General features: G+C 41.6%; 1 protein-coding gene across 6 annotated transcripts in view; it reads left to right on the forward strand.

Annotated features, from left to right (window-relative positions):
- Positions 1-26,886, forward strand: part of TBRG1 (transforming growth factor beta regulator 1) — a 675,454-nt gene that overhangs the window by 291,530 nt on the left and 357,038 nt on the right. For all 6 annotated transcript variants that reach the window (XM_044080849.1, XM_044080848.1, XM_044080847.1 and 3 more), the window contains one exon: positions 22,311-22,537. In XM_044080849.1, coding sequence (XP_043936784.1) covers positions 22,311-22,537 — 227 coding nt within the window. The remainder of the gene's footprint in view (positions 1-22,310; positions 22,538-26,886) is intronic.

Raw genomic sequence — 26,886 nt, forward strand, 5'->3', positions numbered from 1 at the left:
TGCTGCCTTTCGAGCCAGAGTTTCATTGGATGACATCTGCTCGGCTGCCACGTGGGCTTCTTCTCACACATTTATAAACCACTATAAGTTAGATCTGGTTTCCAGAGGGAGAGCATCCTTTGGCTCCGCAGTGCTCCGGAACATCCTTCCTTGAGGGCCTCCCAAGATTCAGGAAGCTGGGGACTCTGTGTCATAGGTTAATGCACAAATGAAGTTAACTACTTCAGATTAAGAAGTTATGTACTCACCATAACTTTCCATTTGAGTAGGTAAACTTCATTTGTCAGCAATCATCCCTCCCTCCGTCCCCCGTCCTCTTTGGATGTTCTTGATTTTCTTGTTTCACGGTAGATTGTACACAATTTACCCTAGATATGTGGTAATTGCAAGCCTTGATTTAGGCAAGCTCGATCTGAGGTCAGGAAGGGATGGCAGGGAGTTATGGGTAAGGGGGAGGAGCTTGGAGCTCGGATCTTAGCTGTTGGAAACTGCCGGCTCGGATCCGAAGCGGATCCGATAACCCATAGGTTGCTGACAAATGAAGTTTACCTACTCAGATGGAACGTTATGGTGAGTACATAACTTCTTCTTATTCAGTGATATACAGTTCAAATCTGTCATGGAGATACTCCTTAAACCCTAAAGCACTAAAGACCCCAGCATTGTGAGGTATAACAGTAAAAAGGTCTTTTATGTCATCTTTGACCAGAATGTCCTCTGGGTCACATTTACACTCAATCTTGTCAAGAAAATTGCAAGAGTCTTGAGTTTCCTGTCAATGTATGTAGCCGGGGCTCCATCTTTGAACAAATATAAGTAAATAGTCACCACAGCTTTAAAATTACATATAAAACACTTTAATCAAGTGGAGGAAAACAAAAAACAGTAAGTGCTTTCATGATTTACAAATCGCTTCCTCATGCTAATTCTAATGCAACTCAGTCAAAACTTTTAAATCTGTTACCACCAATCATTTACATAAATACATCCTAAATCAGACCCATCATAAGATTTAAACAATAAAAGCATGTGGAAACCTTTGTAACAAATAACTTTTATGACAATTAAGAATACATTATTGCACTCTATTAATATAAAAATAAATGAATCTATCAATGCTGGAGTGCTCATGCCTTCAAAGCAGGTTTTAAAGGGAGAGTATCATTAATACCAGGGGTCTATCAGCTTTTAAACTTGAGAGCCAAAACTTGTTACTGTTTTAGAAATAGTCTTCATCCAGTTGTGCCACTGTTTTTGGTATTTGAACTCCATCTTTGAACCACCAGCTGCAGTGACAGGTCTGGGGGGGTCCACATCTTTGTGTATTTTTGAGATCCAAAGATCACTGGGATACTAGGCTTATCAACATGTAAAAAATTATATTCCTGTGGTATTATAGTGCCCATCAATAAGCTGCCCATTAAAGTTAGATTAATGTTTTTTTATGCTTGCTGCATTTTAGTAAGACAGACTGTATAGTAAGAAGTACCTTCCAAAACAGATTAAACATCTTACCTATATCCTGTAAGGAAATTATTAATACCACCCCATCCCCTTTATTGGATTTCATAAAGTCGAACACCAGTTCCCTTAAAACACTGCTTTCCTCAGTACTAAGATTATAAAACCTTTTCCCAGGTTGTGTCGTGGATGCAAAGCAGATGCCATAAATGCAGAGTTTTTCATAAAGGGACAGTTGAGTGTAATGGTGAATTCCATTTAAATTTCTTAGAAAAATTAACCTAGAAGTTTTTATTATTGAAATTGTGCTGTTCAAACATCTTGACATCATTCAGTTTCCTTAAATATAACTTCAAATCAAGCCTACGTCACTAATTCTTCTAGTAAGTAAAACTGAAAAAAAAAACTTTCTGAAATAATCTGCAGTAGGTATCAGTAATGCCAAAACTTCTGAAATTAAAAGTATAAAAGTTTTGCTCATATAATGAACCAAAATTAGTCACTAGAATCAGACAAAACAGCACATTTTGATGTTGGGCATTCTTCTTCATCTTCCTTTTGTTGATGCGGGTTCTCCAGCATACATTCCTGCCCGGTGGGGGGGGGTGCATGCTGATTTGCTAGGTGTTCAAGTGTCTTTAGGACTGTAGTCTGTAAAGAATTATTCTCACCTTTGGTAACAGCTTTAGGATGTCCTTCAAGAATGCAACTGCAGTCCTGACATATGGGTTGTCCTGCCTCAGGCAGCCCTTCGGTCAGCCAGATTCCAAAGTCTGGGTCCGGCGTCGGCCGATGTCGCCTCCTCCCCGACGTCAGAGCGGCTGGAGTACAAAGACATCAGCCGACGCCATCTTCTTCAGTCTTTCTTGCCGTGCGGTGCCTGAAGCAGAAGCAGTTCGCAAGTGCCGGTCGGTCAGCTCCTGTGTTTTCAGTTACCGAAGTCATCTAAAAGCTAAGTACCCTGTTGGGGAACATTTTTTCTTGCCTCAGCCGATGTCAGAACAAATTGAGAAAGTTAATAATTGTTTGTCTTGTGGTAAACAAATACTTCATAAGGACTTCCATTCTTACTGCCTCCCTTGCCTGGGCCCAGACCACGACGTCTCAGCCTGTGCTGCCTGTGCTTGCTTTAATAAGCGCACTCTCAGGCACCGGGCAGAATTTGCCGAAGACTTTTTTGGCGAATCCTACGCTTACAACATGCCATCGGAACAACTGACAGCACAAACTACCAAAAAACGAAAGGACCGGGACCGACATCCTCGGCCCGCGTCTTCCACCGATATAATGCCTAAGCCCTCTTCGAGTGCTTCGGTCCCTTCGGAAGCGGTAATTCAACCGCTCCAGGCCGACGACACCGCGTTAACACGTTCCTCGGTCTCAGAGACTACACCGGTGCCGGTTGTTGATTTTCCTCCAGAAACCGAAGTTCTGGATCTACCCGACACCATTCCCGTGGACAAAGTTACCCCTGCACGTGGGGCAGCTAGGTCTCCTGTATCCATGTCCATCAAGGCCTTTGCACGTGCTAAGGCTGCCAGCCAGGCCAAGGCCCATCCTAAACCTACTTCTCAGGCCCCTTCTTCTGGTATAGACAGATCATGTCTCTGGCTGCAGATCTAATCTCTCTTATCAGGGGGTCTCAGCCTCACCCAGACAGAGGTTCTCAGCCGCCTGCAGAAAAAAGGCCTAGAACTGAGCAGGCAGACAACCTCTCTTCAGATGAAGCCTCTGGGGATTCAGAGCATTCAGCTACCCAAGAAGAATCCTTCCAGGCCTATGAGGATTCTGATGCTGAGGAATCAATTCCCTCTGCCTCTCCTCCAGAGAATTTTTCTTTCGGTGAAGTCCTCCACTCCATGAGGGAACATTTTAAGTGGCAGGGTCAGGAATTTTCTGATTCTAGAAAAAGGCTACGTACCTTCCTTAAGTTACCCCAGCACAGGCCTTTAGCTATCCCTCCAGTGTTAGATGTATTGGATGATGTGTACTCAGACTCCAGTGCTTCCCCTGATTCTCTCCCTCCTGCTCCTGTCAAGCCAGACAGATATTACAGGGTCCCTGACACTCACAAGCATCTCTTTAAGGCCCACTCTGTGGATCTAGAAACTATTTCACAGGGCCCCAAAGGAGTGGCTACCTCCTCAGCCAAGAATCCACTGCCAGCTGACAGGGAAGCAAGGTCCCTGGAGAGATGGGGTAAAAAAGTTTATACCTCTTCCACCCTTGCCATGATGTCACTTAACTGCCTTTTTCATATGTTTCAGTACCAGGATTATTTACTGGATGATTTGCAGAAAAAGCTAGCCTCTCCTGAGCCTATAGATAGAAAGGCATTGCAGGATTTGGTTCATAATACTCAGCAGGTTAGTAATCATTTTCTTCAGTGTGGTTATGATGCATTGGAGGCTTCATGTAGGGCAGCTATGACAGGGGCTGTTATCCGTACATGCTTGGTTGAAAGAACAGCCACTGCCGGATCATGTTAAAGTAAAGCTCCTGGACGCACCTCTGGATAAACAGAAGCTTTTTGGTGCTAATGCTCAGGATGTGTTGAAATCTATTGAGGAGAAGGCAAAATCAGTACAGACAGTAAAGGATTTCCTCCAGGTTCAGCCACCAAGGTTCAGCAGGAATTGGCCTTCAAAGAATTGGTCCTTTCCAGACTCTGACAAGTTTCAGAGGGGAAAGAACAGGCGTGCACGAGGTAGAGGGCAATACCGAGGCTCCTACACGGGACGCCAATGGCACCCACAAAATCAGAGAAGTGGCACAGGTAGTTCACCTGCACCACAGGGACAATCACAATGACTTACCTTTCACTCCGCCTACCAAGGCTCAAAGAGAAGCACCTCTAGGCAGAAAATTATCTCTATTCTCAAAAAACTGGCACATTATAACAAAGGACAATTGGATTCTGGACATAATAGACAGAGGTTACAGGTTCCACTTCCATACCTTACCAACGGGAAAAGGCATGCCAAACCTGCCACAACATCAAAGGGCAGAGGCACTCATAGAAGTCTCAAAGCTGTTACAAATAAAAGCAATAGAGAAGGTTCCTCCTCAGGAACAAGGACAGGCATTTTATTCAAGACTGTTCCTTGTTCCAAGAAAAGAAAAACAATGGAGGCCTATATTGGACTTGTCCGTTCTAAATACTTTTCTCATGGTGCCAAAATTCAAGATGCTGACGTTACAGCAACTTCTTCCCATGCTGGGCAAGGGGTCTTGGCTGGTTACTCTGGACCTCAAGGAGGCATACCTGCATGTCCCTATCAGACACAGTTGCAGAAGATACCTCAGATTTCTTGCAGGAACAGAGCATTATCAATTCTCAGCATTGCCGTTTGGCTTATCTACTGCGCCCAGAGTATTCACGAAATGCCTGGCATCAGTAGTGGCACATTGCAGACTCCAGGGGATTCAAATATACCCTTACCTGGACGACTGCCTAATACAAGTAGACAGCAAACAGACCTTGATAAAACATTTGGACTATGTCATTCAATTGCTGCAGGCTTTGGGATACACAGTCAACATTCAAAAATCAAGATTACTGCCATCCCAAGAGATTATTTTTCTAGGAGCAAAGCTGGACACACAGCTACAAATGGCTTTCCTCACAGAGGAGAAACAAGAGCATTTAACAGCTTACTTCAAAGGCCTAGCAAAATTAACCCACCTGACCGCAAGGAAGACCCTGCAGGCCCTGGGGTTCATGGCATCTTGCATTCTTCTAATCCCTCTGGCAAGACTACACATGAGAAAGCTGCAATGGTACCTAAAAGCTTGTGGTCGCAACACAGCCACAACCTAGAAGACATAATACCACTCATACCATGCCTGCAAAGGGAATTTTTGTGGTGGGCTCAAGCAAGTCACTTAAACGAAGGCATGCTTTTCAACAAAGCTCCAACAAGTCAAACTATTACAACAGACGCCTCAGACCATGGATGGGGGGCGCACATGGACGGTAGATGCATTCAAGGGCAATGGACTCCCATGGAGATGCATCAGCACATAAATCAAAAAGAGATGTTGGCAGTGATACATGCGATAGAAGCCTTTGGAAAAACTCTTCAGCAAGGTCATCTGCTAATAAGGACAGACAACACCACTGTCATGTGGTACATTAACAAACAAGGGGGCACTCATTCCTACCCCCTCTGCAGACTAACAATGATTCTTTGGGAAAAGTCCCTGAAACTGAACATCTACTTGCAATCCCAGTTTGTTCTGGGCAAGGACAATGTTCTGGCAGACAGGTTGAGCAGAAATTTCTTGGATCCACACGAATGGATGCTACACCCATGCATTTTCTCACAAATAACATCTGCATGGGGAAGACCAGACATAGACCTCTTTGCATCTCATCTCAATCATCACCTGGAAAGGTTCTGCACAAGGATACACCATCCTCTAGCTTGGAGAACGGATGCTCTTTCCTTCAGCTGGAATGCTCTAACAATTTATGCATTCCCCCCTCTACCTTTGCTGACCAAGGTGTTACTGAAGATCAAGGCAGAACAACCAAGAGGAATCTTGATAGCTCCAGACTGGCCAAGGCAACACTGGTATCCACTGCTACTGAGCATAACTCACACCAAACCGTGGCCCTTGCCTCAATGGCCTCTGCTCCTGACTCCACACAGTTACAAGACTGTTCATCAGAACCTACAAACCTTAAAGCTGACAGCTTGGAGAGTTCCATGACTGAGACCCATGACTCCCTCTCCGAAAAAGTTCAGGAAATTTTGCTGGAGGCACACAGACCTTCCACCAGAAAAACCTATTCGGCCAAATGGAAGAGATTCACCATCTGGAATGTCAACAAGGGCCAGGATGCATCACTGATGAACATACCTCAGATATTAGAATACTTGCCAGAAATGTTTCACAGTGGCCTCTCATACTCTTCCATCAAAATCCACGCTTCAGCTATCTCAGCACATTACAACTGTGATCCACCTGTGTTTTCGCATCCCTTGCTAAGACAGTTTCTAAGAGGCATAAAGAATATCAAACCTCCAAGGAAGCTACCAATTCCTGCATGGGACCTCAATTACGTCTTGGAAAAATGAACTCTTCTTCCTTTTGAACCAGCAGCATCTTCAGAAATGCAATTTCTCTCTTGGAAAACGGTTTTCCTGTTGGCAGTCACCTCAGCAAGAAGAGTCTCGGAGATACAGGCCCTCATGGCAGTTCCTCCTTTTCTCATCTTTCATCAGGACAGAGTTACCCTTAGGACCAATCCTTCATTCATGCCTAAGGTGATATCCAGAGTGTCTCTAAACCAAGCAATTCACCTGCCTACCCCTCAAAATAAAGGGGAAAAGCTGCTGCATACTTTAGACATTCACAGACAACTACGCTACTACTTGGACAGAACAAAGCCCACCAGGAAGTCTGACCAACTGTTTGCAGCCTATGCTGCTGGAGTGCAAGGAAAAGCAGTCACCAAATAAACTATCTCAAAATGGATTGGACACTGCATCAGATTCTGTTACTCTTTCCATGGAAAAAGTGTGCCAGCTAATATTAGACCACACTCCACCAGAGCTATGGCCACATCCACAGCTTTTCTAAGAGGAGTGGCTACAAAAGATATTCTAGAGGCTGCTACATGGAGCTCCGTGCATACATTTACCAAACACTACAACCTGCCATTATACTCCATATCCCGAGCAGACTTTGCTTCGGCAGTCCTGCAGGGCCTTCTAGCTACACCATCTCTTGCTTAGTCCTACCACCCCCAGCTTGGCTATGGTATTCAACCCATATGTCAGGACTGCAGTTGCATTCTTGAAGGACATAGTACAGTTTTGTACCTACCATAAATGTAGATGTCCGATAGATATGCAACTGCAGTCAGGTTTTCCCTCCCTCCTACCCCTCTGTTTTTTCCCTTTTGGGTCCTTTCTCCCCTTACCTATCAGCTGGGGTTATATATTATGGTGTATCTGTTTATTACTGTTGTGCATGTCTGTTTTTTTCTGTTTATCCATTCACAAAATTTAGCCTTCCTTGGAGGGCACCTGGCATCTGGGGCAAGAAACACTGAAGAAGATGGCGTCGGCTGATGCCTTTGTACTCCAGCCGCTCTGACGTCGGGGAGGAGGTGACATCGGCCGACGCCGGACCCAGACTTTGGAATCTGGCCGACCGAAGGGCTGCCTGAGGCAGGACAACCCATATGTCAGGACTGCAGTTGCATATCTATCGGACATCTACATTTATGGTAGGTACAAAACTGCACTTTCTGTGTCCACCATGTTGTCATTGTCTTCATATTTATTGCCCTGAAGAGAATAAACAGTACCGTTTTTGTATTCATTTCTGTCTCTAACAAGTTTCTTCTCCTTTGTAGTAGTAACAGTTTTAATATGGTTGCTCAGCTGGTCAAAAATAAAGTTGTACTGTGACATTTTAACATCAAAAAGCAAATCTTTTTTAATGCAGTCTTTGAAAGGCACCTGCCTTTTGAGTGAACTCATCTATGGTGCTCTGATTGTGAGTAATCAAAATCTACAAAAATTTCATTCTAGTTCTTTAAAATAAAGCTGTTCATTCTTTGTGAAGTGAAGAATTTTCCACTAACCCTCTGGGGAATTTGTGGAAGCAAAATCCTTCAGGCATTAACCCCTCTTTTATATAAGCATGAATTATTGTCTAGTTGCAAGTTTTTTAAGTTTTGTAAGTGTCTCACCCAAAGCATGCATTTTCTGCTGTAGTGTACCTGCCTCAGTATCATTTCCATTGCTTGAAGAAATTTCACCTCAATTAAATGCCTTAGGTGGTAGAAGCTAAAAATCAAAATTGTTTGAAGAATTATCCCCAGAAATAAAAGAAACCGAATGAGAAACAATTGAAAACTCCATGACAAGCAGGCTCAGTAAAGGTGTAGGTCTTGATGAGGAAGTGCTCCTCCTTCAGTTGCACCAAGAGAAACCACATTAGATACAGGGAGTTTCCCTCTGGTTTACAAACATGAGAAAGTTGTGTAAGCAGAGATAACCAATCCTATAGTAACATTTAAAGTGTAAAACCACTAGAAGCGTTGTTGTCCAAACCAAAATGGGGACCAAATGAATCAGAAATTAAATCCCATGACTGCATGACTGTACTCTATTTAAAGCATAATCAAGCCATAAAAACATGAGTAAAAGTCAAGAGCTCCAAATACAAATCAACATAAACCAGAATAATGCTGCCACAGGAGAAAGTAGTATTCCAGATTTGTTAAACACATGCATGCTTTATGAACTTCATCAGAATGACAGCACCAAAAAATTGCATGTTTAAATGTACAAACATGAAACATGATTGGGTACTACTTCAGCCTATAACTTTTTTCTTTTAAAACTGGCAAAATAGATGTATGCTTATTTAGACCAGGGAATATATCCATTCTTAACTTAATCTGCCATCTCAATACACTTTAAAACAACTCTTTCTTCCAGTCTCTCCCCCCCCTTAGACATTTTTCAAGTTTCTCAAGAGTAAAAGAATAAAAAAATGCAAAAGTTTACATTCACAAGAGTGTTTGAAAGTGCATCTGTCTTTAACTTTATTCATAATGCTTCTCAGATATCATTTTTTTTTTGGTTAGCTTCTTCTCTGTCTTGTCCACATAAAATGCAGGGTAAACAGAGCATTGTACAATGTGTACCACCCCTCTTGTGTTGTAATTAAATTTGCCATCACAGTCCAAATGGGTAAGAGTAACCATGAACATTAATAGAAGCACCTTCATTGATTTACCCACAATAATGGCAACAACCACATTTCATGGTGCCATGCCTGAACTCTTTTATGATATTCAGCTGTTAACAAATGCTTAATATTTTTTGGTTTTATTAACAAATTTTGGACTGGATCCCAGCTTAACAAAATCAGGTGCATCCTTAAATAATGTGTCCCATTTTTTTTCTAAAATACCCCCAATTCCATGGGTGTCAATGGATGTAAAATTGAGTAAGAAAAAAATCTTACTGGGTCTCTCAGCCCATCCTGATACGGGTTTTCTCAAAATAGGTTCATATTAGAGGCCCCTATTAGCCTGTACAAATTCAAACATCTTGTAAATAAACTTAACTGGGTTGTTTCTAGAGATAAACAGATTAGTCAATATATTGGGCTAGTTTAAAAAATTGTCAGTAATAAGTCTGGACAGCTGTATAAATTGTCCTTTAACAATGCTCCTGTTTTGTTAATAAGCATGTACACTGTCAAAATTAACAGAATTATTGGAAAAGGTGGGTTTCTTGTACAAATTTGATTCAAAGCAACCTGTAACCACATTTTTATACAAAACAACATCCAAAAAGATCACTTCCCTGAAGTCAAGAGTTAAATGAAAACTCTAAAACATTTGTATCGACATTTGCATCTTGCTTTCCAGGAGTCATAAAAGTCTCTTGGAACTTTCTTGACAAGATTAAGGATGTGACGTGTGACCCAGCGTATATTTTGGTCATAGGTGACATAGATGACCTTTTTTACTATTACAACTCATGATGTTTGGTTTGATTGTAGCTACTGTGAGAGATTTGAACAGCATATCATTTAATATTCTTTTCTTATTTGTGGATCTGGTCTTGTCCAACAACTTCTCCACCTTGGACGGTAAACACCTATTTCCATTACTGTCATCTCTTTAAAGTAACAGCTTTTGCCCCCATTTTTGCCAGCATTGTTCTCTGCCATTGGGAACAAAGATGTATTTTTCGCAGCATATACAATACTCACTTCAGATGTTACCTAAGATTTTTCACTGTTATGGAGGCTAGGGATATGTGGGAAGCAAATAAAAAGATAATGCAAAAGCTGAGAAACTGGAAGCATTTGTATATGGATAAGAATAGCAAGGTAGAAGTAGTAAAAATATCATTAGTCCCTTTAGCTTTATACTCAGATCAGGCATATTTTTATCAACCAGAGGAGAAGTTGTGGATAGTAATTCATAAAGAGTTGAAAGATTTTAATTGGGAAAGGAAGAGGGCAAGAGTTAATTGGAATAAGTTGATCTTTCCAACAGAAGAAGGAAATGTTGGACTTCCTGATTTGAAGGTATATTTTAGAGCTACACAGTTAAGGCGGTTGTACATAGCACAAGCAGAAAGTTACATTTCCAAGGGGAAAGAGATGAGGATGAAGCGGTGAGGAAGTCAAAATTGTGAGATTTTGATTGCAGATCCTTTAGGATAATAAAGCATACAGAGAGGCACACAGTCATAAAATATCAGGAATTTGCAGGCAGAAATTATGCCAATGTGGAAGAAAGATACCCAGGCATTTCTAGTAGTTGTAGTAGTAGGAGCAACAGGTTTTATGAAAAATAATCTACAATCATATTTAGGTATATTACCAATAAGTGTAACTCCATACGAATTGCAGGAAGGAGTCATTACTGGGCACATTGTGGGTGCTGCAAAGAACACTTATGGCTGACATTAGCGACTTAAACAATACTAATTTCATGAACTTTGACTTGGGAATGGGGTCCATTCCTGTCATGGTATTAGAAACCCATGTAAAAGATTTGGCAAAATTAAAAAAAACTATATAAATAAAATTGCAGAAAGAATACTAAGAACTGTGCGACCCTGAAGTTAGAATATATAGTAAAGGGGGTGTGGGGGGCACCCCCCCCCACATAGTTTGGATATATATTAAGTTTACAAAAGAGTAATTTATTGAAATTGCAAGTATCCATGTGTATAGTTCAAAATATTTAAAATAGGTGTGGGGCTACACCCCCCAATGTGAGGGGCACCCCCCCCTACTATATATTCTAACTCCAGGGTCGCACTACAGTGGGAAAAAGGCCATATATAACTCTCATTGAAATGTGTTGCAGTGAATTGAGCTTTCAGTGAGTTGTGCACTTGCAAATGTGTTTCAGTGAAATGTGCTTTCAGTGAATAGTCCTAGACCCATATATAAATATATATATATATATATATATATATATATATATATATATATATATACACACACACACACACACACACACACACACACACACACACACACACACACACGTGTGTATAATATCAAATATAAATGTGTGTTTATTTATATTTCTGTATCATGTATAATGTTTGAGTTTGAATAACCATGTAATTGGGCGGCACAGTTGTTGGATGAGTAGTAGTGTTGCCTCCCAGCAAAAGGTTTTATGGTTCAAATCTCAGCTGAAGTACCTTCTTTGTGGAGTCTACATGTCCTATGTGCATGTGGGTTTTCTCCTGGTACCGCAGTTTTCTCCCACCTCACAAATAAATTGTGTGTGTGTGTGTGTGTGTGTGTGTGTGTGTGTGTGTGTGTGTGTGTGTGTGTGTGTCTGTGTGTGTCTGTGTGTGTCTGTGTGTGTGTGTGTGTGTGTGTGTGTCTGTGTGTGTGTGTGTGTGTGGGTGTGTAAGTGATATGGAGGAAAAGCCTGGTAATTACATCATTCTCTATTTGCCTAGTAAACTCTATGGATAGTTTGGGCTGTTCACAGGGTCACTATAGAAGGCCAAGGCAACTTGTGAGCATGAATGGAGGGAATGTACATAGTCAATGACTGATTTCTTTTTTGAGGAGCAGGATTGTGGTGCAGGACTGTCAGCACAAAACTTCTGCATACAATGTTATTTTTAAGGGAATTGAAATCAAAAGTTGTTTGGAGTTATTCATAACTCCCTGTCAAGCTGTCAGGTGTTTGCTTAACATGAGAGAAGTCTTATTCAAACATTTTTTATTTGTTTAATTTCTTTAACAGAGGTGTAATACTGCTATAAAAATACATTTTCATGTTCTAATTCCTGTTATTTGCTCATTTTCTATGTTTTATCTGTGGCTAGTCTGCACCATACCCCGGTTATAAATGCCTTGAAGTTCTAACCACCATATTTTGGGGTTACTACCTTTAATGTTGCAGAAGTAAAGAGATCTTGTGCCCTTAGCATTCCTTAAATGCTGAAACTTTTTTAAGGATAATAGAGGGGAAGTTTAATGAATACTAAGGAGTGGTCTGTTCTAATGAGATACATTTTACATTGAGTTTTGTAGGGCAGGAGGGTTCGTATCAGAAGAGTGAAAGCTTAAATTAGCAAGTGCTCCTATATCGAACTTTAAAACGCGAAACCTGAAAATGTCGAAGGCACGGAACATCAATTTTTTTTCCCAGGGAAAAAAGTCGATGGGCTGTTCTCCAGACTGCTATTTTCTCCACTGTGGCGCAATCTCGAAGTTGGTATATTTAAGTTGGGGGGTGTTTATTTTGCCTGTACATTGTTTTTTGGATCAGCAAATTTTTTTCCCCTTGGAAAAAAAATGTGCTGATCTGTTCCTTTGACATTTTAAGGTTTTGCATTTTTAAATTCGATAAAAGAGCGTTCGCTATTTTTAGCACTCGATCTGCTGGTATTGGTGTGGGCAGGAAAGGCTGTAAAAACAAGCAGAGATAAAGTCAGTACTGCACTCAAGCATTGTAGTGTTCTGAAGGTGTATTACTTCCTCCAGTGGATTCAGAGACAATGGCAGGTCTGCACCTTCCACTGTTGGGACACCTTAAAGATCAAGTCCACTGAAGTACCTTACCAAGAGGATCACTGGCCTCAAGCAGATGCCCTATACAGCTCGACTGAAGAAACTCCAGCTGTACTTGTTTGCATACCGCCTGACATACAAGGCCATGTTCAACCCAGAATTGATGGACATGCTCCACCTAAAGAAAACCATATCCCCTTGAGCCACACGCTCCAGGGATCTAAACCTCACCACAACAATAAATAGGACGTGTTGGAGGGATAGATTCCTGTCCCAGAGACTTCCCATGCCCTGGAACAAGATTCCAATCTACATTAGGCAGACCTCCTCGCTAACCCTCTTCAAGAGAAGCCTTGACGAGTGGATGGGAAACAGAAAGTTTACCCCGGGGATCACTTCAGCGGCTCTGCTGGACAGAGGCACAGGGAACTAATCTAAGGGGGTGGCGAAAGCCAACACATTCCTGCTAGGGTTATAAATGCCTTCGGGCAGATAGCCTAGTATCTACCTATGAACCTATGAAGTTGTTTGCCTGTTAGGAGAATGCAATCTTCCCATTCTGTTTAATGCAGTAAAGTAACAGAAGGTTGCCGTGTACCCATTCTTTGTCCTATAGCACAGGAAATTCCTTTGTCTTCCCACCATTCCCAGTAATTTCACAGCTCATTGCAAAGTTTAAGGTAGATAAATAAAAGATGATTCTGTTTGGCTGTTGGAGACCAAGAAAGTGTGGTTTCAGGCTGCCAAGTCTTGGGTAGTACAGTAAACTGTAGCTGTTAGCTGTTGATGTCCCTTATAGTTGGGTGATTGCCAACCAGCTGCACTTCAGGGCCTGGTCTGTGATACAGTCCTGATCCCACCAACCTTCTAGGGGATTGCACAAATGACTGAGGCCACTGGGGAGCCTAGTAGGCAAGCCTATGCCTCCAGGCAGAAATGGTTAATTTTTGGGAGAAGCTGTTAACCTGTATCATCTTTGTTGGTCAGTTTACAGGTGATTCTGACTTATCTTTGGTGCTTTAAGATGCATACTAGTTGTTCTATGGTTAGGATGCATTTATCAACTATTTCTGCCTTCCCTGACCTTATTCTGGCATGATATAGTCAGGGCATTGAGTTTAAATGCTACATCTTTATCCTCCTTATCCAAACTTAATGCTTGATGAGCTACAGAACTGTGATACAAGACAGTAGGGACAAGGAGTTTAAGTGTTGCATCTCTACCCTCCTTTGATAAACCCTACTCTGCTGTGGGACTTCAACTTAACAATTAATGGGCTTGCCTGTATGCATTTGAACTAGTCGACCTGGTGGTGCTGAAGTTCATTTCTTGGAAATGCTGTTTCTACTGGTCATCGCCTCTTCTTGCAGATGTCGGAGCTGCAAGCTTTCATGCTATGAATTTGTTTAGTCTTTAGCAAGGATCTTATTTTTCTTTATGACGAACCTACTTTTACTCCCGAAAGTGGTCTCATGCTGTCCCTGAACCAGTCTTTTTATCTAGTTTCTTTGCTAGGGAGGAAATCAAAACAGAGAGAGCCCTTCACATTCTGAATGTGCAGTACCAGTTCATTTTTTACCTGATGTTGGTACAAAAGCTTAGGAATACCATCTGTTCACTTACTTCACTCCTGGAATGGAAATGCTTGCAATTGCTAAATAAACAACCTACACACTGCCTCTCACCCTGGGACCTCATTCATTACGCTGATGATTCCACCATAATCTGCACTGCTCAATCACTACCAGAACTACTTTCAAAAACTCAGCAGTCCTTTACTGCAGTCCAATCCTGGCTAAGAAATGCCCAACTCTTTCTTAATCTAAAGAGGACAAAACTAGTACTCTTTCATCCCAAACATACTCCCCTGTCACTGATCATTTCAACAACCTTGCATCTGACAACACTGTCATTGAAATAGTGCAGGAAACCAAACTTCTAGGTGTTATCATTGACGATAAACTTTTGTTTGACCTCCATATACCCATATACAGCAAAATAAAAAGAAAACTCATCAAAAACTGGGACTCATATAGAAACAAACATTTCTTTACTGCAGAAACCAAAACTACCCTTGCAAAAAGATTTTTACTTCCCTCCCTTCTTTATGGTGCCTCTATCTTAACTAACTTACAAAATTCTACCCTAAGCAAGTTGGAACAGTGCTACAACAAAGTTGCAAAGTTTGCCACAAACTCTAAATATCACACACACCACTGTAAACCACTCCTAGAGTTTGGTTTGAACTCCCCAACCAACTTGCCTTTATTCAGCTATCCACCTTACACAACCTTATTTTCAAGCCTACTGCCTGCCCTGCACTAGCCAATCTAGTCACGCCTTACATACCAAATCGATCCCTACGATCAGAAGACAAAAATCTCTTAGCTATCTCAAAACCCACAAGAAAACCAGGTCACTCTCTGTATTCATACTCTGTCTCTATACTTTGGAATTCACTACCTCTAGCTACCAGGTCTATGCCTACGCGAACCCATTTCAAAGCCTCTTTAAAAAAATCATCTCAAAAATACATGGCTCTGCTCCTGCATAAAGCCTACCTAATGCTCAGGTTTTCCCTTAGGTTCATAGATAGGTACTAGGCTATCTGCCCGAAGGCATTTATAAGCCTAGCCAGAATGTGTTGGCTTTCGCCGTCCCCTTAGATTAGTTCCCTGTGCCTCTGTCTAGCAGAGCCACTGAAGTGATCCCCGGGGTAAACTTTCTGTTTCCCATCCACTTGTCAAGGTTTCTTTTGAAGAGTGTTAGTGAGGAGCTCTGCTTAATGTAGATTGGAATCTTGTTCCAAAGCATGGGAAGTCTCTGGGACAGGAATCTATCCCTCCAGCACGTCCTGTTTATTGTTGTGGTGAGGTATAGATCCCTAGAGCATGTGGCTCGAGGGGATAAGGTTTTCTTTAGGTGGAGCATGTCCATCAATTCTGGGTTGGACATGGCCTTGTATGTCAGGCAGAGATCACCTCTGAGTAGGCGTTATGCAACTGAGTACAGCTGGAGTTTCTTCAGTCGAGCTGCATAGGGCATCTGTTTGAGGCCAGTGATCCTCTTGGTGAGGTACTTCTGTGGTCTTTCCAGCTGTTGCAGGTGTCTTGTAAGGTACATCCCAAATGGGGCGTTGTACTCTATGATGGGTCTGATGAGTGATGAGTAGAGGGGCACAATGACCTCTTTTGATCTGGATGCGAACCCTTTTGTGATTAGGTGGGCCACGTAGAAGGATTTTCTAACCACTTTGGCAATGTGATTATCAAAGGTGAGATTACTGTCTACTTGGGTACCCAGATCCCTTATTACGTCTTCCGTATTTAAGGGACTACCACCTATGTGGTAGTTTGTGGGTACTTTGTTTTTTCCAAAGGGGATGACTATGCACTTTTTGGCATTTAGCTTGAGGCCATGATTTTGACACCAGGTATCTGTCTCAGTGAGACCCTTTTGGAGGATGTCTGTGTCAGCAGGAGAGTCAATTATAGCCCCTAGTTTGCAGTCGTCTGCAAACTTGATCAGCCGTAGTCCTCCTGTGCTTGCCTGTACCTCTGGGAAGTATATGTCAAACAGGAGGGGTCCTAAGACTGAGCCCTGGGGAACGCCACTTCTAACCAGTTTAGAGTCGGACCTAGCTCCCGCAACTCTCACCATGTGGGTTCTGTCAGTGAGCCAGTTGGCAACCCATCTTGTGACGTAGGGGTTTATGTTCAGGCTGGTGAGCTTGTCTATAATACCAGACTGAGGAATGGTGTTGAAAGCCTTAGCGAGGTCTAGGTAGGCTGTGTATACCACCTTTGCCTCGTCTAGGGCCTTGGTAATTGTCTCAAAGAAGTCCACCAGGTTTAAGAGGCATGATCTGCCCTTAACAAAACCAAACTGGGTAGGGTCCAGTGTTTGGAGGTTCCCAGTGTCTCTATTAATGAGTTCCATGATGATGCGCTCCATAGCCTTGCAGACCAAGCTAGCCAGCCTTATAGGGCGATAGTTCCCGGCATCTGTTGTGGCTCCACCTTTGTGGAGCAGAATAACCATTGCTGTGCGCCACTGTATGGGTATGTAGCCTGTGGAGAGGCTGAGTTTGAACAGTGTGTTTAGGTGAGGGGTTAGTTCGTCTTTGAGCTCGTGTAGGACGCAACCTGGGACACCGTCCGGTCCCATTGATGCTGTGTTTTTAGCTTTGGAGAGGACTGTTTTAAATTGAGTGTCCGTGATTTCAGGGACTCTACATTCTTCTGGTATGGTTATGGGCCCTTTTGGGGTTGAGAGGGAGATGAAGTTTGCGCTGAACCTGTCTGCCAGAATGTTGGCGATATTGGCCGGTTCAGTGTATTTTGTGCCATTCTGCACTTAACTCTGAGCAGATCTGAGCATTGCCACTTAGATTCTTGACATAGCTAAAGAATGCCTTGTGGTTATCTTTGGAGTCCTTGGCAATTTTTCTTTCAAAGCTCGCCTTGGATGATTTTATGAGGGATAGTAGTTTCATGCTGATACTAATCAGGGATGTCTTCCCTTCTTGGGATTTTACTGTTGTCTGTACTAGTTTCCTCCTTCTATTGTATAGCTTGTTTATGGCAGGAGTCCACCAGACTGGTTTCCTTTTCTTGGAGGAGTGAGTCTTGGTTTTGCTTTGGATGGTACGATCCATGCATTCTTGTAGGTGCCCGTAGAATGCATTAGTATTATGTTGGGTATGTTATTATGCCTTAAGGGCAGTGATTGCATGGCACACTGGTTTTGTGAAGTATGTGTTTCATGGTTTGTGTTGGGGGGGTGGAGGTTGCTTGGTTGTTTGCTTTGGAGGTCTCTGTTGGTTTTGCAGATTTTTATTTAGAGCCTCCGAGTATTTTTACATGCATTTATGTGTGTTTTTTGCCAGTGCTGGTTTAATGGGTCTATGTGAGACTGGTGGTGTGATGCAGGTATTTCCCTTCTCCTCTTGACTGTCTGATCTGGTCTTGGGTTGAGAGAGTTTAGCCTCCAGTTTGGCTGTATAATTGCATCTCTTGCATGTGTTAGTGATTGGTGGTAGGAGGAGAGGGTTGTCTTTGTACATGAGGCAGTTGTAACATTGCCTCAAAATGCCCAGATTCACCAGTTGGACTGGAGAGTACACCTGAAACTGCCCTTTGGACATGCCTGGATAGGTACAGTGAACTGTTTTACTGGATAGCTGGTAAGGTCGAATAGAGAGCCTTGTCCTTCTGTATAGTATAGGAGGGTCTAGTGCTAGGGTTTATAAGTGCTTGCTATAAGTTTTGAGCAAGTGTCAGGCTGCAAAATGAATGGCTTGAGTGCTTAAGTTGAAAGTTTGTCTAGTTCCAGGGGAAAAATTGAAGTGGAGACTTTGTGAAGCCGGGAATAGTTTTACCCTAGCTAACCGGCGCTGCCCGGTGCACAAAACCGGGCAAATGCGGTATTTATAGCAGGGAAATGAAAGAGATAGAAATTAGCTCAAAATAGCCAATAAACTGCTAATTTCTGGGCTGAAACCACTCCTCCAGGGACAGATAGGCTGCTCAAAGCTCCCCTCTCTCACAGGTGAACAGACAAACTTCCTTCTATCCAAGTAAGGTGTGGGCAAACAGAGAGATTTATAACACAGCCCTGAATTCAGCTCTAACCTGAAAACTGGACTATACTAGCTTAGAAAGGCAGGAAACAAGTGTGTGTGTGTGTGTGTGTGTGTGTGTGTGTGTGTGTGTGTGTGTGTGTGTGTGTATATATATATATATATATATATATGTATATATATATATATATATATATATATATATATATGTGTGTGTGTGTAATTTTTTTTTCAGAAAATAAAGCAGATACAGTAAAAAAAAAAACACTTTAAATGTACAGAAAAACATACTTATTGTTATATATCACCAATCAGAGTTGTTGTCAATGCCTCTAAAAGTAGGAAGAAACACAAATACAGTAAAAGCAGATGAATAAAGTGCAATTTATATATATATATATATATATATATATATATATATATATATATATATATATATATATATATATTGAGTCTTTCGGCTTTTCCCAGTTTGGGGTCGCCACAGCGGAACTCCGGTCCGCTAATGATTGGCAGTAGATTTTTACGTGCCGAGTTGCCGGCCCTGACGCACAACCTTCGATGAAGGTAGGCCCATTCACGCATGTCTCCACACAGAAGACACTCTAGCTGAGAATCGAACAGGACAACATCTTACTATGAGACGACAACGCTACCGCAGCACCACCACCACAGTGTATATATATATATATATATATATATATATATATATATATATATATATAAAAACAATGGAAAATGAACAAACTGATTTAAACAAGTTACCCAGTTAACCAGAAAAAAAGCTCAAAACTGAGCCCTGTTCCAGCAGTCTTCAATCAGACAAGTTCTAACTGCATACTCCTGCTACTAGGGTGCAGGGGAACTTTCTAGGTTATGCAAACAAAGCTAGATTCAGCAGGCCTGAATCTGGGTATGCCACAGCAGTAAGGCGCACCAATTTCAGAAAGAAACAGTTCACATAAGCAGGCACAATAAGCCTGTGACCAGAAATTCCCAGCTCAGAAGGGCAGAATCCAGCCTCTCCTCCCACAAGAGTGCAGATCACAACCCTCTTAATGTAGAGTAACTGGCCTGAAGCCCAAGTGCTTAAGCCAGAACTGATACACTTTTAGAATAGCAGACACTGGGCCTTCAATCAGCAATTCCCAGCTTAGAAGGATGTAAGCTACCTGTCCTGCCGCAACAGTACAGACCACAAGCATTCTTAATGTAAAACAACTGGTATGAAGCCCAAGTCCTTAAACCAAAAGACTTAGAATAACAGTTGCAATTTAATCAGGCTACTACCAAGCAGTAATAAATACAGCAGAATAAAGAAAACTGAGTACTTTTAAGAAAAGCAATATAAAGTAGGAGGAAACACAAGTACAGTAAAAGCAGATGAATAAAGTGCAATTTTTTTTTTTTAAGTGCAAGGAGAGAGGAAGAAATAACCCAAGTGGGTTGGCCTTCTCAAATCTTCTCTCTGTATTAAGTCGAGTGAACACTAGAGTCAGAATATGATCTCACTGTTAAGTGAGCAAATGAGATGGACCCAAGAGGAGTGTTCTAATACAGACTTACAGGAGGGGCGGGTAATTTCAGAGCCACCAACACAGGAACAGGGAGGGTAGGTGGGGAACTAACTGCAGAGATACACACAGCACACTGTTCAATGAAACACACAATTAGGAAACAGAAAAAAAAGAAAATACAGTACTTTTAAAACTGCAAATTTGTACTTAGAAAACTAAAATACACTACTGCATGTTTTACTTAACTTCAGCTTCCAATGCAAATGTTTGTAGCCAAGCAAGTCTCTCAGAAGTTGAGCATAAATGATTTCTCAAACTTTGTGGCTAGCACTTAAAAGTACAGAGGAATCCCTCTAGGCTATTAAATATCAGATAACAAAGAAGTGATAACACCACCCCCTCTTATAGCAGATACACACACAGCACACTGTTCAATGAAACACACAATTAGGAAACCGAAAAAATAAAAATACAGTACTTTTAAAACTGCAGGTTTGTACTTAACAGAAGAATAAAATGCACTACTGCAAGTTTTACTTAACTTCAGCTTCTAATGCAAATGTTTGTAGCCAAGCAAGTCTCTCAAAAGTTAAGCATAAAAATGTTTTCTGTCACATTTCAATCCTTCACAGACTGAAAGATCCTAAGGCTCCTCTAACTCCTTCTCTGCTTCTATACCATATCCTTAAGCTACTGCTCAGGCTTTATTGCTTCTATTCTTCTTAACTCTCTCTCACTATCTATCTGCATCACTAACTTTTTGGCTGCTATTTTTCTACCTGAAACTAACATTCTATCTTGCTTGTACTGTTACAGTCATTGTCACACAATGCACTACCTATGTACTACTTTTTTGGACAAAATGTCTACATCATGTATGGTGAGAGTGACTATTTTTGTTGATAGTTTTTTAACTCTATAGAATTGTCTAGATGTGTAGTAATATCTTTCACCATCTTGTAGCAGATTGTTTTTTCAACTTATTTTATGTATAGTGTTTCTAATGTAATTTTTATTGTACTGGATTGTACTGTATTTGTATTGTACTGTATGTGGAGCTTTTCTCCCGGGCCTCTGCTGAAAATGGATTCTGTAGACCCAGTCAGACCACCCCAGTAAACAAATGTCAAATAAATAAATAAATATAAATAAATACTGTAAGTGGCTTGAAATCTCTATTATGTCTTGCCATCAGGTGGAAATAATTTTGTAAAAAGACCCTTCATAAGAGGTGTGGCAGGTTCCAATGCATGCTTTAAGAAGATCTTCGTTGTAGTAATCTGCATCACATCCTCTTTGTCCCCATTGCATACCTTCATCAACCATTATTTCATCCATGACCTCTGGACTTGTGTTTTATTTTCGTACTTTAACACTTAGTCTTCTGAATCTTGGTCTATACACTAGTGTTCTCCAACTTCGTCTACCCTGGTGGATTTAATTGGGGACCCTCCTTAATGAATCAAATGTTTATTTATTTGTATATATTAACTTGATAGTTGGACTAGTCCCGGGCCATTTTTTTTGCTGTGAACCAGACCGCGTGGCAAGGAAGTGTAGTATTATTACTTATTGCTGTGACAGTGCTGTTTATGTTCACTGAAAGGTTTGTGCAAAACAGTAAGGGCAGTTGTCTGAGTGAAATACAACCAATAAGAAAAATGTCCAGTGTGACACTTGTAAGAGCATGCTAAACAAATGGGTAAGGTTACAGAAATAATTTAAATACTCTGTTGCTATTTTTTGAGCCTGGTCAACCCTTTCACAGTCATCTCTAGCCTTGCTGAAGTACCCTGTAAGTCAGACATATATATATATATATATATATATATATATATATATATACATATTGTTGTGGCTTAGGTGTCATATGTTCATTATTATTTCTTGATGTGTCAGAAGTGTTCTCGTCATTGTATAGGTGTGAACACTTCTAGTACATCAAGAAATAATGCTCGTATATTCAGGGACCATGTCAACACCAAGCAAGGGATGTTAGTTAAAAAAAAAAAAAAAAAATGTATTGCAGTTTGTGGAAAGGATGAACCCCCAGCCTCTGGATCCATCAAGGGGAGCCTTTTGTAGACTGATTTATTTCCTTCCTTTTCTTGACTAAATGAAAACACGTTATTTATCTTTCAGCTAGAGTGACTTTGGTGTAGAGTACACATGATATTTAATCAAGTTTTTTTTTTTTTTATTTAATATTTAGGTTTCTACTTAAGAGATTACTACAGCTACAGTCTCTGTCTGATGGAGAAAACCACACAGGAGTCACTGGTAGTTCCCACTTAATAGGCTCTTATAGTGCCTCTGGCATGACAGGCATGGTGGCAGGTGTTCCCACGATCTCTGTGTCCAGTGCTTCAGTAACAGATGATAATAAGAAAGCTAAGAAAGACCGACGAGACAAGGGAAAAGAAAACAGCAGGATTGAGGGTATGTGTGAACTGTTTTGTCATTTTCAGCTGCAAAGTGAAATAACATTTCAAGTAGTAAGTGTTCATTTAATGCAGCCTTTAGATTGTGATAACTTCAAAGTGTTAACCTACTCTTGTCATAATTAAGAGATACCAGTGTTAGCACTTTAGACCGCTGAATTTGCTTAATGTGCTTTGAGTTTGACAGCTTTAGGTTTATTTTTATTTGAAATTTGTTAACTGTGTAAAGATAGTTAAAAGGGGACTTGGGAGATAAAGGATTGCACTACTTAGCCCCTGAAATGGGCTGTGTAACTTAAAAAGTTCAAATTACACATCAGTGCATCCATACATGCAAACTGTATTTTCCAGTCATTTTCCTTTTAAGGGTTCTGTGTGTCTTATTTAACCCCTTGACCTTTTAGAAGTAGCTCAGCAATTTTTTTTTTTTAATTAAAACACCTTTATTGAATTATCACTTGTGACAGGCAAATTTACATTTATATAAAAGCAAACTGTATTAACAAGATGTCCTTCTATTCATATGTTGCAGTATTAATAACATGAGGGAGTCCATCGCAGACTGCCCTGAACATCCGGCCAATACACAAAATTCTGAATCTACTGTAAGGTACAGGTGATGTCGGTCATAAAGGACGTCAGGTATATATCAGACGTTGGCAAGTACCGTCCTCAGAACCTTTCTGCTGCAAGTCTGAACGTTTTCTCTGGTCATTTGCTTATCAGTGCAGCTGTGGGTTCTGATTTAGTTAAGTGCTGTGTTTTTTTTTTCTTACTCATTTTTGTGTTGTTCTTGTTTGTTGAGGTTACATATCATCTAGGAAGGGCAAGTGTCAGTGTGGAAGGCAAATTTCACAAAAGGATTCCCATGATCCTTGTCTCTTTTGCCTAGGCCCTAACAACAACCATACCTCCCGTGCTATTTATAAGGCCTTTGTCCTAAAGACTCTGTGTAGTCATCGTGCTTTTCTTAATCTGTATTTAGAGAACCAACATCTTAAGAACTTAGCATGTGACACTGTGGAAAGTGTATTGGGTCCTTCAGGGAAGCCTGCTCCGATGAAGGCCAAGAAATTTAGGCCTGAAGTTTTCTGCTGCTCCTCTCATTCCAGAAGTTTCTCCTGAGGCCGATGTTGGCCCAGAGACCTGTTTAGAAGTAGCTGGAGATTCTTCTACAGTTACCATTGTGGAGGCTGCAAAGGATCCTTTTAGCACATCCTTGGGGGATATGCAGGCATGCACTTTGGGCGAAGTGAGGGAACCCAGGTTCATTATCTCTGAAGGCCCTCAAGGCATTACACAAATCCTGGTTCATGGGGATGTCCCTAGAAGTATTGTCGAATGCAGGCTGACGTCAGGTCCCTTGTCCTTACACCGTATGGAACCACTGAAGAAGCAGAAAACCAAGTATTCTTCTCCTTCTCCTCCTCCTCAGGAACAATCCACTGATTCACAAGCTTTTTCACAAGGACTGTTTATTGCCTTCATGGCCCTTAGGCAGTACACAGGAATTTCTCTTCCTTCTCCTTCCATTTCTCCAGTTTCCCCGCAAAAACAGATCAGAATTGAGGACTCCTCTGATGAGGGAGATTTTTCTGGGGATGAGTCTTTATCATACTCAGCCCGGATGTCTTCTTCTCTGAGATTTGCTTCCCCAGAGGAAGAATCAAATGGCAACAAACGGACGTAGCAAAAACAAAAATTACATCCAAAACACACACCAAACAGCCAATACTTAGTCCAGCAACTATTTTCTTTTATTCTCTCCAAAGATCTGGTACCTCGGCCATTCGCCTTCAAAGGATGTGTTTTGGAAGAATCAAATGGGACTGACTCTCCAGGGGAAGATATTACCTTTGGATAGACCATTGTGAAGATGAGAGAATTTTTCAAGTGTGACTGCTTCCAGGTCTCAGTCATACAAAAAAGATATTATGATCTTTTACAGATGGATTCTCCTTCCCAATCTGCAGTACCTCCTGTGTTTCCAGCTTCTTGGATGCTTTTTCCTCTGCTACTAAGTGTCCTGACTGTCAGCCTCCTGCCCCAAAAAGGCCAGACAGGTTCTGTAAAGTGCCAGAGCATTGTAACTTTTTAAATGCCCTTCTGCAGACCCAGCTACAGTCTCAGTGGCTGCAGATAAACCCTCTCCTCTTTTGCCTTCCACCCTCAGACAAGGAGAGCAAAATTATGGAGAGGTTGGGGAAAAAATTATAAACTTCAGCCACTCCTGCCTTCAGGGCCATTAACTGCCAGACCCACATGGCTAAATATTCTGTAACCCTCCTATCTCAAGCCACTAAGCTCCTTTCTGAGCTTCCAGACTCTTAATATTAAATCCCAGCTTCCATTTAGGTTCCTCTGCCCAAGTGACACATCATTCTATAAAATGCAGCTGTGATGCAGTGGAAGCATCTACCAGAGCAGCCACATCTGGCTCTATACGTTGGAGATGCTCTTGGCTGAGGCTCTAGCCACTACCAGATGACATCAAAGCTAAAATTATGGATGCTCTACTAGATTCCAAGGCTGTGTTTGGGTCTGCAGCTGCAGAACTTTTTATGCCCTTGTAAGAAACGGGAGAGGAGCTCCAGGACTTTAAACATATATTTGTGTCACCAGTTCCAAGATTTCAAAGGAACTACTCCTCTAAGACCACATTTATAAGGAAGCCTTCTAGACCTCATTCTTCCAAAAGTACAAAATGGTGCCAGAAAGCCTTACTCTGCCAAATCTACTTCTTCTACTCCTGTTCAGAAACAGCCCTTTCCGAGCAAGCCAGGTAGTCTATGACTACCTAACTATTTGCAGTTAGACCCTTCTATTCTTTCATCTTTCCATGTCCCCCTGCTTGGAAACAGATCACTCAAGACTTCTGGGGCCTTTCCATTATCCGCAGGGGATACTTTATGGTATGGAAGACTCCTCCTACCTTCAGGGGTATTCCACAGTCTTCAAAAGATCAGTTGACTTTCTTTCCTCAGGTAATTCGCACCTTGCTCACTCAGGGTACCATTCAAGAGGTTCCTCCTTCCCAAATAGGAAAGTGAGTCTAATCAAGAATGTTCCTAGTTCCCAGAAAGGATGGTCCTTGGAGACCCATCCTAGATCTGTCCCATCTAAACACCTTATTAAAGGTACCTTTCTTTCACATGCTTTCCTTAAACACTCTGCTCCCTGTCATTCTTCCACAGGCCTAGCTTCACATCCCCATTCATCCTCATTTTCAAGAAGCTTCTGTGCTTTGCTATTGCTTCCTCACATTTTCATTTTACTGCCTTGCCTTTTGCTCTCTTTACTGCACCAAGGATCTTCACAAAATGCTTAACTCTTGTCATTGCTTATTGCAGACTCAGGGGTATTCAGATCTTCCCTTACCCGGATGACCTCCTCCCTCCAGACTCATTCTACAGAACTACTTCTTCAAGACCTTCAGTTCACAGTATCTGTTCTGGAAAGGCTAGTATTCACTATCAATTTCTAAAAATAGTCTGTCGCTCCTTCACAGGACCATGTCTTCCTAGGATGCAAAATTAAAACAGACACGATATTGGCTTCTTTGCCTCTTCAGAAGGTCTTATTTCTGACCTTTTCCTCCATCTACAGGGCTTCATGGCATCCACTATTCCCATGTTACCCCTAGCCAAACCTTCACATGTGGAAACTCCAGTAGTATCTCAGGTCAGTTTAGATGCAACATGCTCATCCACTAGATTTTGTGATCACTCTCCTTCTTTGCTTGAAAAAAGAATTGGGGTGGTGGATCCAACAGGTGTCCTTGAATCCAGGACTTCCCCTACAACCCCCACTTCCATCTCAGGAGTTGTTCATGGATGCCTTGGACGTGGGATGGGGTCAACCTTTGCCTCTTGGAAAGTTTTGGACATGTGGTTTCTTTCCCAAATGAAGGAACACATAAATATAAAGGAAATGAGCACTCTCATTTTTGCCCTGCTAACGTTTCATCCTATTTTTCGACCAGGTCCCTTAAAGTGGTTCAGAGATAACACCACAGTACTGTGATATGTCAGCAAGGGGGGACCAAGTCATATCTCCTATGCAGGTTGGCTCTCAAGGCTTGGGAGATGGCAACTCAATATCAGCTGACTGCAGGCAGTTTACATTCCTTCCTGTCAGAATGTTGTGGCAGACCCATTGAGCAGGTCTATGACTCATTCCCATGAGTGGCTGTTGCACACGGATGTGTTTCTGGACATTATCCACCAGTGCGGTACTCCTCAAGTAGATCTGTTTACCTCCCCTATGAACAGCCAGCTTCCAAACGGACACCCTATCATTCTCTTGGATGGGAATATTTCTCTGTGCATTCCAACCTTCCCCCTGCTT

The sequence above is a fragment of the Protopterus annectens genome, chromosome 8.part0 (genome assembly GCF_019279795.1).
Source record: "Protopterus annectens isolate FY-2018-M chromosome 8.part0, PAN1.0, whole genome shotgun sequence".
Classification (NCBI taxonomy): Eukaryota; Metazoa; Chordata; order Ceratodontiformes; family Protopteridae; genus Protopterus; species Protopterus annectens.